Source organism: Vigna radiata, chromosome 8 (assembly GCF_000741045.1).
Source record: "Vigna radiata var. radiata cultivar VC1973A chromosome 8, Vradiata_ver6, whole genome shotgun sequence".
NCBI lineage: Eukaryota > Viridiplantae > Streptophyta > Magnoliopsida > Fabales > Fabaceae > Vigna > Vigna radiata.
The window spans coordinates 5,374,251-5,387,947 of record NC_028358.1 but is presented as its reverse complement, the minus strand read 5'-3'; the positions used below and the strand labels follow the sequence as shown (position 1 = coordinate 5,387,947).

Below are 13,697 nucleotides of genomic sequence, written 5' to 3'. Positions count from 1 at the left end.
AACTATTGGCCGTTTTTGTGTTTAGTCCCTCTTTCAAACTATAGTACAGTTTAGTCCTTCAACTTTAGAAAACTATGGTTTTAGTTTTTTTTACCAAATTTTTTAAACTTTATTTGTTGTTTCAAGCACGTTACATTATAGCATTTGGATTGTTTACATTGTTTGACACATTTTTGCTTCAATGTTAACTGAGAAACGCGTTTGAAACAGCAAATAAAGTTAAAAAAATTTGGTAAAAATGACTAAAACCAGAATTTTCTAAAGTTGAAAAACTAAATTGTACTATAGTTTGAAAGAGGGACTAAACACAAAAACTGCCAATAGTTGGAGGACAAAAAACATATTTAACCCAAATTTTTTCAAACAAATTAATTTTGTAAAATTAAATTAAGTTTAAAATTGACTTCTAATTATTATTACTGATTATGTGATAGATACATTGATAGTGGAATTCAGACAATTTCCAAAAATATCAAACTTGAGAAGAATAAAGTTAAGCAGAAGTAAGAATGAAGACCAAAGAGATGGAATAGGTGGCTACTGTGGAGGAATCAGAAAGCTTGAGGACAACCGTGTCATTCAAAAATGGAACAACCTCTTAATTCAACTTCAGGTACTTACTTTTCACAATTTTATAATGATTTTTATTTTATAAATTTGTGTTTAAAATATAATGATTAATTATATTTTAACTATTTAATAATTCTCTTGGATATAATTAGTAAAATATAAAACTTTTAAAATATGATGGAAAATTTTATTTAATTTTCTAAAAATTTTAAGATGAATGCTCGTCCAAGGTTTATTAATGTAGAAAACTTTCGTTTACATTTTTGGGAGAAATAATACACCAAAGAAAAAAAAAACTAAACTGACTATTTCAGTTATTGAGATTGATCACGATAATCAGTGTGAATACTTATTTTAATTTCAGAAATTATTGAAAAAAAAATAAAAAAAGTTTTAAAAAATGAAGTTTTAAACTGATTTTGATTTTTGAACAGATGATACAAGTGTTACATTGGTCTCCAGCGGGGCCTCCAATAATAGGACATGTCCAAAGGCTCTAGAACTGCATCTTAGGTACACTACTACTTTATTTATTTATTTAAATTTATTTTTAAAAAATATTTAAAATAGACTAATCACAAACAATTATATAAATATAATAAAATAATTAAAAAATTTATTAAAAAACACTTATATATATATATATAGGTTAAATATATGTTTTAGTCCTCATATTTGTTTCTCATTCTCAATTAGGTCATCATGTTTTTTTTGTCCCAATTGCATCCTAATATTTATAATTTGAGACAATTAAGTTCTCTCCGTTTTTCTTTGTCCCAATTGCATCATAATATTTGTAAATTTGAGACAATTAAGTCCTCTCAATTGGCCTACAACGTTAGTTCCAGTTAACGGAGAGGGCTTAATTATCTCAAATTTACAAATATTAGGATGCAATTGGAACAAAAAAAACATGAGGACCTAATTGAGAATGAGAAACAAATATAAGGACTAAAACATATATTTAACCATATATATATTTCATTTGGAGAACGAATAAAAAATAAATAATAGTTTGGTCAGTTTTGTTTGGTTTATGGTTTTGTAGAGAGTCTGATTAGTTATATTTACATTGCAGAGCTCCGTAAACAGAGATCTTGTTGCTGAAATGGTGTTCAAGCTGACTGTTACTGAAGAAACACTGCAACGTAATATATATAATCTATAAAATAGGTTTAAGAAACTCTTTCTCTTCTATTTCCAAAGGAGAGACTTACTTTTCAGCTCTATTATTTCTCTTTAAAACCTATAATTTATAATCTAAACTCAAACGAAAAAAAGAAAACTATATCATTTTCATGTTCAACAAATATTTTGGGATGTCCAATTTCTTTTTTTATAAATATATAAATTTCAAGTAACTAAATACATAAAATTTAATAAAGTTTCAAAAGGTCTTTTATTTATATAATTAAATAATATTTTTTGTTTGTATAAAAAGAATTAAACCTTTTGATATCCAAAATAAAAAATAAATCAGCAACATAAAATTAACTAAAAATAGAAATCTTATTTATAACATTAGATTTATTTTTTATTACTAGATAGCAATAAGGTAAAATATTTAAAGAAATTATTTCCTTCAAAGATATGATTTTTATTGTGTGAAGGGAGGGTGGAATTAGCAATAGGAGTTTGGAGGATAATCTATTAAAAAGAACTTTTAAAAAGAGAGATTTCAAAAACAATCTTTTTCAAGGGAGCCTACGTGCATCTATATACGACAATGGGTATGTCACTTTATATATATATATATATATATATTTATTTATTTATTTATTTATTTATTTATTTCAACCAAAATCTCTCTCTCAAGTCTGTTACATTTTTTTCAATAACAAATTATATTTTTTTTTAAATCATATAAAAAAAAATATCTACTTGGTTCACTTAATTGATTAAGTCTCATCTAATCAATTTATAAATTCTCAAATTTTGTATATTAAATATATTTTTGTGTTAGTAAAAAATATAATAATATTTTACTTAAAGAAAATATATTAATAAAATTAAACCTTTAAATCTAGTTAATAATATTATTTTTATTTAACAAAAGATCATAACATTCGTTAATATATGATTAATAAATTAATTATTAATCAAGATTTACATTTAGTAATATCTTTTAACGATAAAATAGTATGAATATATTTTATTTTAGAACCAAAATAGGTTTTTACTATGACTATGAAACTGTCGTTGAACTGACCGTCACTAAAAATTGTCGTTAAAACAACAAAAGTTACATTTAGTCGTCGTTAAATGTGATAAAAAAAAAATACAATGATAATTCCATTTAATTATAGTTGAAAGTTCTAAATAGCGACGGTGTTAACATTATTATCAAAAAAATAATCAGAAAAATAATGAAATGATTTATAATGTCGATTTTGGTCATAGTTGTTGTTCTAAACCTTTCAAAAATACATAAAAATAATGAAATTGTTTATAACGACATTTTTTATAATAATCATCATTAAAATTGAGAAATTTTTTTAAATATAATATTTATAATTTTGTCTACCAAAAACCTGTGAAAAAATTTTCATACAACAACTCAAATAATTCAATAAACAGTTCATCAATACTTTAATAAATAACTATAAAACTATTCTAACAAATAATTCTTAGTGAGGTTAAATATGCTTTTAGTCCCTGAAGTTTCATTGATTTTTGGGTTTAATCCCTGCATGAAACATTGAAGGCATTTAGTCCTCATAGTTTTAAAACTATTACTCTTAATCCTTAAAATTGGATGGCGTTAAATTTTAACTAACGGCCAACCACATGTAATGCCAATTAACTATAATTGTGTGTCACGTTGCTCTTTTCCATGGACTACAATCAGACCTCAACTATCATAACCACTGTAAAATGAACTCCATCACTGTCACACATTCATCTTCATCTTCATCACTTATAAAACTAGAAATTAGAAAATCTCAATTACCAAGAAACCATAGAATCACGCTGATTTACCAAACAAGCCACAAACTTGCCTAAAAACTATAGAATCAGTGAAAACTATGAGATCCAACCCCAATCAAGAACAAAAAATGAACCACAAATTCCATATCAGATAGAAGGCAATAATTATGGAATGAGGTCGTAAACACAGTAACAAAGTATTTCAAAACTCAATTTAAGAAAAGCAAATCATAAAAAAAACTTCACATCACGCGAACGGGAAGCAAGAGAAATATGCAGAGAATGCTTAACGCAACAAGAATCACGATTGGCCCCACGGCGATTCCAACCACCACAACAAGAATCTCTCTCTGTTTCGCACTCCTTAGGGTTTTCTCGACTCTTCGATTTTGGGGCTTAAACCCTCGATTTCGATTTCGATTTAGGGCTTTCGATTCGCGTTTCTGTGTCCTAAGGAGCACCAAATCTCGTTTTGATTTCGGGAGGCGAGAGAGGGGAAGAAGAGGAATAGTCGTGCTTGAGCGGAAGACGAGTGTAGGTGGTGGCTTCGCCGTTGGGGACCACTGGTTTCTGAAATTTAGGGGAGTGAGGCACGCAGAGACAGAACTATCTGCAGTTTTCTTTCTCTGATCCAGTGTCAATTATTTATATTGAGCAACCTTGTTAAAGTTGTACCTAAAAGAACATACAACAAATTTCAGAACAACATTCTTCTGGCCGTCAAACACAACCCTTAACACAACAAGCGTACCAAGAACCAGCAGGAATGGCAACAGATTCGTTCCTCAGGCAAAACGGGTTGCGGTGATTGAACCCCAAAATCAATGCTTCCAGATAAAGGAGGAGATTGGGGCACCGTTTGAATCAACCTATTAAACCCTAAAACACTTCCTAATTTGAACTCTAGCCAAGGTTGGTGTCGGCGATGGAGAGGGGAAAGGGGTTGCGGAGGAAGCACAAGGGGCAGATGAAAAACCAAAAAAAAGTAATTCAAATGTTAAAAAAGAATTACGTGGCAGAGAGTGCACAGTGAGACGTGGCAATGTCGTTAGCCACCTCACCAAAAAATTAACGCCGTCTAAAATTAAGGACTAAACATATATGTTTCTATACTAGGAGGATCAAATGCCATCAATGTTTCATGCATGGACTAAAACCAAAAATCAATCAAACTTGAAGGACTAAAAGCATATTTAACCCTTTTAAGTGTAATTCTAATACTATATATTATTATATCTGATAATAAAGTATTTTGTCCATTGTTATTAATAATAATATAATTATTTCATATCAGGTATTTATAATTAGGTTTTAATCTTTAGATGCAATTTTATTTTCTAATTTTGATTTCAAGGATTCTCATCCAAAGTTTTCATTCTCTCATACTCATTTAAAATGTCTTTATGTACATGTGTTGGAAAGAGATATATAGAATGAAAATATATTAAAAAAAGTTGGATATGAGTAAATTACTTTTAAAATAACTTAAACTTAATTCATTATTTCGTTTTTGAAACTTAACTAAAATTTAATTTATTATTGTATTTATTTGAGTTAGGAGTGAATATGAAAGAATATTCGTGAAAGGTAGAAGAAACTTAATATTAAAGACAATACTTGGGTTTTTAACAAAACATTAAAAAAGTTATCCAAAACTGACTTAATATATTTGTTATATTATAACAAATTTCTTAAAAGAGTACTAAACTGAATAAATCTGTATAAATGAGTTATTATATGAGTAGACTATTTTTTTATTTAACTTCTTAGTAAAAATGATTTTATTAAAATGTTTTTATTCGTAGCCTTTTAAAGAGCTATTTGTTTTCTTGAGCTTTTGCAAGAGTTTTTTAAACTTTATTTAATCCATGTCATGAAATTAACCTTCCATTTCCCTTATCATGCATATGACCATTAAGGTGAATAAATAAATATGAGAATGGATGTGTAATTTTGATTTTAAATATGAAATGACAATAATTTTCTCAAATTAGGTTGGCCTAAAGCATGAAGAGATATTATGACAATGATGAAGGTGCAGAAGCTATGGAGGATAAAAAATAAAACTCATGGCCTTTGGTATTTTAATGGTGACGAGGTGGTATTTTGATGGTGTTCTTAGAGAGATTAGGTCAATTCTAAAGAAAGGTAGCTAAAGAGATATCATGAGTTGTTGTAGCCTTAACTTTAGAGAAATAAAATAGCTTAATATTTTGGCAGCATTTCATTACTAATCTCAAAGTGAGAATACAAAGATAGAGACACATATATTTATAGGTTAAGAATGTCTCCGATTTTTAGAAACAAAACCCTAAAAACACAAGTTTGACCTAACTTGGAGACCATGGTGAAAATCCTCTCCAATAGGAGGAGGACATGTGATCACTATGGAGAATCCTCTCCATTCTTAGAGTGACATATGATCATTAATCATCTCTAATGTGAACACGACATGTTACCACACTCATATGGGTGGGACGTCACACACACTTATTCACCAAGCTAGGTTAAAACTTTGATCACTTGGTCAACATTAGCTAATGGACGTCCACTTGGGTCAATAGTCTTTGTTGGCGTAAGTTGTCCAAAAACTGCATACTACTTGACTCAAAATACAAGGTCCAAAATAAATCTTATACTACTTGACTTATAATAAAAAATCCAAAAGAAAATCTTACATTACTTGGCCATAATTACTCTATAAAATATTGATATGATGATCCAAGCTAAACCTAGACGAGATGGTCCAAGAGAGAGAGTATAAACTCATTTTTTACAAATGACTTCAACATTTCTTGAGTGTGCTTGTTCACTACAAGAACATATGTCATATAAAAAAAAGAACATAAACTTTATTTGTTGTTAGAAGTAAATTAAGTAACGTATATTATTATTTTTGTGTTAGTGAGTGAGTATGATTCCTTTAAAATTAAGTAATGTATATTCAAATTTCTTTTAACTCTTTGATTAAATGTGTTTGGTCTCATAAGTAGAAAAATAAATCAAAAGAAAACTACAATTTATTATAACATAAAAAGTTATATTCAAGGATTATATTTCTAAAACAAATTATCCTTTTTTTTTTTAATTTGAATTTTGTTCTAACTCATACACATGTTGAATCAACTTACCTAAACCTCTTCAATGTTGAAATTGATTTATAAGGCATCATTCTGCAACTTATTCGAGATATATTTTTATAATGTGAACAAAAATTCCTAGAAACATTAAATTGTTTGATATATACGTAACATAGGATTTCCTTTATTCTTAATTGTCTTCTAGCAAGCTTTTTTTAATGTATGAATCTTTCATTTTCACGATACCATTCCAGCAAACATTATTTTCCTCGATAAATTAAAATGGCGGTCATTTCAAAGTCTAACCAAAACGGCACGCCATAGAATTATTTAGAGCAAATTACTTTCACACTTCGTAAACTTTTTTTATTATTAATTTTTAATCTAAATATTCTATTCTCTTTTAAAAAGTGACACTCTCAAACTTTCAATACTCAATTATTTAGTTCTACATCAACGATGAAGATATTTTTTTTTATGTTTGAAAATAGATTTTGTGACTCTCAATAATGAAATGTTTTTCACATAATAAATAAAAGACATGCCCAAATGAGACCCTTGAACTTATCGTGTGTTTTAGATTGTGTCTCACTCACAAATGAGTAATAACCAGTTTAGTATGCATAAAACAGAAATAGTGATATATATATATATATATATATATATATATATATATATATATATATATATATATATATATATATAATGATATCTTTGGCTATAAGAAAACCGAACATTTTTGGTGGGCCATCTTTGTTACCTTCAATGAAGAGTGAATTGTTTCACCTTCTATTAATGTGATAGGAAATATTATTAGCCTAATCATAATCTTAAAGATATATGGAGAAGAGTACTAAAGTAGATGTTCCTGTCTCTCTGTTGGATTTGCCGGAATCCACCTTGGATTTGATTCTCAAATGCCTTTCTCCAATAGATCTTTGCACAATGTCAAAGGTGTGTGTTTTCTTGAAGGGTAAATGTCAAAGTGATGAGTTTTGGGAAAATCACATAAAGCAAAAATGGGGAAGAGTGATTGGTGATGCTGTTTACAAGGAGTGGAAATGGCACATAGCAATTGCCAAAGATGGAGTTTTGTTGAAGAATCAACACACCAATCAAACTGGCTCAATGGGTTCTTTTTCTGGTGTTTGGCCTAACCTATTTCTTGCTTCATACTTAGAAGATTTCAAGGTCCTCAATGGTAAAAAATCAAACAATTTCATGATGTCTTTGTATTTCTCTCTAGAGACCGGTAGCTTTTGGTTTCCTGCTCAGGTCTACAAGGTAGAATCTATAACTAGATTTTATATTTCAGATCTAAATCTCTTAATATGTTTTTGTTATATATATTGATCAATATTATGTATTTCAGGGACTGATGATTCACAATGCCTTGGTTAACTATGACTCACAATCTAATACTTTTCAAGCAAGGTATATGCAAAAATGGAGCCATCTTTAAATGCATGAACTGAAATTTTTTCTCTTTAGTTCTTAAATTTTGAGACAAAATGACTTGTAGATCTTTTAAAATGAAAAGGAAATATTATTTTTTAGTTTTCACATTTAAAAAAATAAGTTTTAATTTATGGAGTTTAATGATTAAAAGAAAAAAAAATGTGATTTATGACGGTTTGAAGTTTCACGTCAACTATAAATAAAATCAATTTATAATATATGAGTAGGTGTAAATTTCACTTTGTAAACTAGTTTTATAAGGTTGAATCAGACTTGAAGTTTACTTAACATGATTTCAAAGTCATAGATTAGAGTTTATCTTAATAAAATTTGCTGTTAATTATATTATTTCATCTGGATTAGAGATAAAACTAATTTACAATATATAAGTAGGAGTATCATATTAGTAGATAGTGTTGTCAAAATGGGTTGAAAATTGTAAGTTAACTTGAGTTGAAAAAAAAATTGAAATTGATACGAGCCAATTTTGAACTCGGCTCACTAAGAACTCAGTTCACCTGGATTGAACCCATGGTGAGCCGAGTTGGCTCACTAACCCACCTAATTTTTCTAATAAATATTTTTTGTTGGATTAGTCATTTTACAAAGTATTCAAATAGAGGCTCATGTGAAATTATTTTTGTATGAAATAATTAGGCGACATGAAAAATCCACACATCTATACTTACTAACTTAACTTTTATGCATAAACAAATTTGAATTGCTATGAAGCCGTTAAAAATTTTGTTGAGGAGATTTTTTGATATCTTTGTGTGAATAAAATCTTAGTTTTGATTTATTATAAATATAATTTAAGACTCTTTCTTTTTATTTAGAATTGAATTAGAAAAATTTTGTTATTTTTTTATTGAAAAAAAAAATTGTAATAAAGTGAGCTAATCAACTAACCCATTTAACCTACTAGTCTATGGTGGGCCAGGTCGAATTCAAATTTTTTTCGACTCACCAATAAGTGAGTCGAGTTGGATTGACTCACTAAATGATCAACCCGTGATGGGCCAAGTTGGGTCACGCTAGATAGCCCGTTTTGGTAGCACTATCAATAGAATTGTGAATTTGGCTAATCCCACAAAAGCCCATAGGGACAAAAAGTCCTCGTTGAAAAAGTTCACATGGCCAAAATACCCACAAAAATCTTGTAGGTTAGGTTCAGTCCATAGACTTTTCTTTAAAATATGAAAAATATTAAATTTTAAAATATATTATTGGAAATATAACCAAAAAGTTGTATGAAAATTAAAACTTCATATCAAATTGTCCTTTGGCAAAGGCCTAATTGTCGTAACCATTAGTTCAGGTCAACCCATCTAGATCGTTAATTCAAGTTGGCCCATCTCCATTGTTAACTCAAGTTGGCTCGTCTTTACTATCAGCCTAGGCCAACATGTCTCTACCGTCAATTCAGGTCGACTTATCTCCACTGTCAGCCTAATCTGGTCCTTCTCGACCTTCGGCCCGACCCTTCTTGTGTCGGCTTGTCTGTACCTTCAACTTGTGTTGACTCTTCCAAACCTTCAACCTAGGTTGACATGTCCCGATTTTTCATCTAGTCTTACTCGTCTCAACCTTCGGCCCAGGACAATCTGTCTCGACCTTCAACACAAGATTGCTTATCTTGACCTCTAGCTACCGACTCGTCTAGACTTTGGCTCATCTCGACCTTTGATCGGGTCTTACCCATCTCGATCTTTGGTATGAGATGTCTCATCTCAACCTTTGGCCTAAGAAGGCTCGTCTTAAATTTTGGCCTAAAAGGCCCAGTTCTAACCTTCGATTTGGGTTGGTTTATTTTAACCTTGACTTGAGGTGACTTAGTTCAATCTTAGATCCAGAATAAAAATATTATTTATAAGAATTAATTAAAGTGTTGTAATGGAGTCAAACTTACCTTAATCTTGAGAAGAGGCTTTGAAAGCTGGGACTTTTTTTTTTGTCCCTTCATTTGGAGGTCTCCTAAATGAGGCTTATTCAAAGATGGACTAGGGCTAGACCGAGTCATGAGTCAAATTAGCAACTTTAGGTATCAGAGTCAAAGGTTATATAAGTAAATTTTACTTTATAAATTGGTTTCAGTTGAAGACAAAAACAACATTTGATGGAGAAAATTATATTTAATCATTTATAAAATTAGGAGATAAAATAGAATCTAAGTTTTGATAAGAGACTCATTCTAATTTTATGTTATGTTAAGGATAATAACATACTCAAAATATCTTTAAAATAAGCAATTGAATAACTGAATATTATGTTATGTTAAGGATCAATAACAATATCTTTAAAATAAGCAGTTGAATAACTGAATATATAAGTTTATACATATAATTTTTTTGTGGATGAGGCAAAGTGTGAGATGTGGGACTAATATCCAGGTCACTTTATAAGAGCTTTCATTTTTTTTAGATAGAGAAAAAGAAAGTTATAATAAACTACTTTTACATAAATTCAAATTATGGATAAACTAATTTGTAGAAATGCTTTCATGTAGTTCTTTAAATTTTCTATTTTAACTTATAAATAAACTAATTTTAACTCAAATAACTTTTACATAGTATGCTTTTCCAGTAAATCTCTTTTGAAAAGATTTATCAAGATTTGGATGCTTATATATATCGAATGAATTTATCTTCTTTGGCAAAATAGTTTTGTTTTGTGAAAGATTTATGTTATGTTAGGTATCAAAATGGAGGTTGGAGATGTTTAGGGAAGAACATTGAATGGGATATGGTGAGAGCTCCCTCAGTTGATACTCTTCCATATCTTGTACATCTCTCTCATTCTTTAGACACATTGAAACCAGACGATCATATTGAGATTCAATGGAGACCAAATACACAATCTCCTTATGGTATCATTCTAAATTCTAACAAAATATTATTTCTTTTTACTTTTTCAAAAATATCATTTTTTATAATTAGTTCATATATTTAATTTTATTTAATATAATTTGTGAAATGTATTGCAGATTGGTGGTACGCTGTTATCGGTCACTTAGACTCATGTAATCAAAGTTGTTGTCAATGTGAATACAATGGTAACAAAGTTTCTGATTCCATATGTTGTCTCTAGGAGAAACCTATGTGATATAATGTGAAAAATGTTAAAGATAAATTTGATAGTCATGTTTTATTGAGAAATTTTTAGCATATTATTGACTTAATGTTGTTGTTTGATATAATATATAGATACATTGATAGTGGAGTTCAGACAATACCCTGAAATATCAAACATGAGACGAATAAAGTTGTGTAGAAAGAAGAATGAAGAACAAGGTGATCGAATTGGTGGCTACTATGGAGGAATCAGAAAGCTTCAGAATCACAATGAAATTCAAACATGGAAGAACCTCTTCACTCTTCAATTTCAGGTTCTCATCACGCTTCCAAATTCCTTTCATCAATTTAATCATCTTCACCATTCATTGTTAATGAAGAAAATATTACACTTCTCATTTATACAGAAAACCCTACATATATAGAATACACATGCATGAGTATAAACTCACGTAATATTCATCAATAAATTATTCCTTTTTTTAACAGACTGCACCTGTGTTATATATGCCTCCAGTGGCAGCACAAGTCCAAATCCTCTAGATTTTCAACTCAATCTCAGGTACAACCATACATACATACATATACATACATATATATATATATATATATATATATATATATATATATATATATATATATATATATTTCAAGACAAACTCCATTTTTCATTTGGGCAACCAATACAATGTAAATCAAATTTTGCTACTCTCCTTTTTATTTGTTAGATTTATACATTGAAATGGTCCATATGCAGACAGCTTGTGACTAATTCCAAAAACCATGCTTCTGAAGCTGATTGTTGCTGAAGAAACAGTACTGTGTGTGTGTATATATATATATATATATATATATATATATATATATATATATATATATATATGAAAGTATGCATGTATGTAACATTAATTGAAGAAACACTGTTTTTCTGGTATTTTGAAAGGAGACTTACTCTAAAGCTATGTAATATGTGGTTACAAAGAGTGACTTGAGTTTTTATGGTATGGATAGAAAATCCTGATTTTGGTTTGAATTATATATGCCATGTTTAAAACACAAAACTGAAACAAGTGTACAAATTTTACGATTCATTTCATCATTTTCAAGTTGCATAACTCAATATATAGTAATGTGGATCATATAAAACTATAACACATAATTTTTTTACCGCTTTTGACTCAAATGAAAGATGCTTAAACTGAACTAGATGACCACCAAATAGTAAGTACATACAGGATCAGGCTTTATAACTTTATAACTCAGCAAATATTATCCATAATTTTATAAAATAATTAGTATAATATAATGGTCACCTTTTCTTGATTAAAACCATATCTTGTTGTAATTCTGAGTTCTTTAACAAATCCCTTTGCTGTAATTTTAAATCTTTTCATATAGGAGAAGTGTAACACTCTAATTTTCCATTTTTTTAAATCTATAATTCACATAAAACTACATAAATTAAAATAAAACTTCATTCCTATATTATTAAAAATCTCAATTATAACATATTTTATTTAAAAGGAAAAACATTGAACTAAAACATTTTCTCAAATGTCTATTGATATTGATCATTTTCCTTAAGAAGGTGATCTTCCTCAACATCTCTTTATATTCATCACAGTTGAAAACTATTAAATAAAACCAAAACATTTTCTTTAAAATGATAAATCTTTTTCAATAATTATTTTATTTAATAAACCAATAAAATAAATATAAAATAAATAAATTATTTTTCTACATATGCATACACAATGCCCTCCAGTTGACTATGATGGTACAAAATCTCTTCAAAATGAAACACATAGTCTCAAGAGTCAGTCTCTCTTGGTATGTAAAATAAATAACTTTTAGAAGACAATCTTTCTGATCAAAAGTGGGACATATCACTCTCAAAGCGCAACCTTCCCAACTACAATGGAAAGCATCGTCATCAAATGATAGTCTCTCCAGCCAAAAATGGAACACATCACTCTCGTATAACAACCTTCACAAAAATCCACCATGTACCCAAATACCCTTGTAATTTCATAAAATCTCATTTTCATAACTTTAAATAATCAATTAAAAATACTCATTTCAAAACATCAATGTTCTCAAATTCAAAACACAAAAAAAACAAGAAAACAACATCTTCCTCTTCAAAACTTAACCTTTAAAGTTTTCTCCCTTTTTCTATTTTGAATCTTACTCTTATTTTTCTTTCATATTTATTCAATCCCCTTCTTTATCATTTAAGTGTAACACTCACTCTTTATATATATTTATGAAAAATACGCTTAAAAGATTAATAACCATAAAATATTATATATATATATATATATATATATATATATATATATATATATTTCTACTATCTTTATGTTTCTTAGAAAATCTCTTCAAATTTTTTTGTATATAATAAAAAATACACATAATAAATCTGATATTTTTCAATAAATCTATTTAAAAAATAACTCTCCTATATAACCTGTTTATATTATAATAATTACTTTATATATATTTCAAGAAAGTTATATTATAATAATCACTTTATATATCTTTTAAATAAAGAAGATATCTTAAATAATTAATAAATCATAAATTTTTT

The 13,697-nt window shown here is 28.3% G+C and overlaps 1 protein-coding gene across 1 annotated transcript; it reads left to right on the top strand.

Annotated features, from left to right (window-relative positions):
- Positions 1-7,418: 7,418 nt before the first annotated feature.
- On the top strand, positions 7,419-11,879 carry LOC106770126 (F-box protein At2g32560-like). The gene is made up of 6 exons (XM_014655950.1): positions 7,419-7,862; positions 7,951-8,012; positions 10,730-10,902; positions 11,020-11,088; positions 11,240-11,421; positions 11,865-11,879. Exons 1-6 carry the CDS (start codon positions 7,419-7,421, stop codon positions 11,877-11,879), a joined length of 945 nt encoding a protein of 314 aa, XP_014511436.1.
- The last annotated feature ends 1,818 nt before the right edge of the window (positions 11,880-13,697 follow it).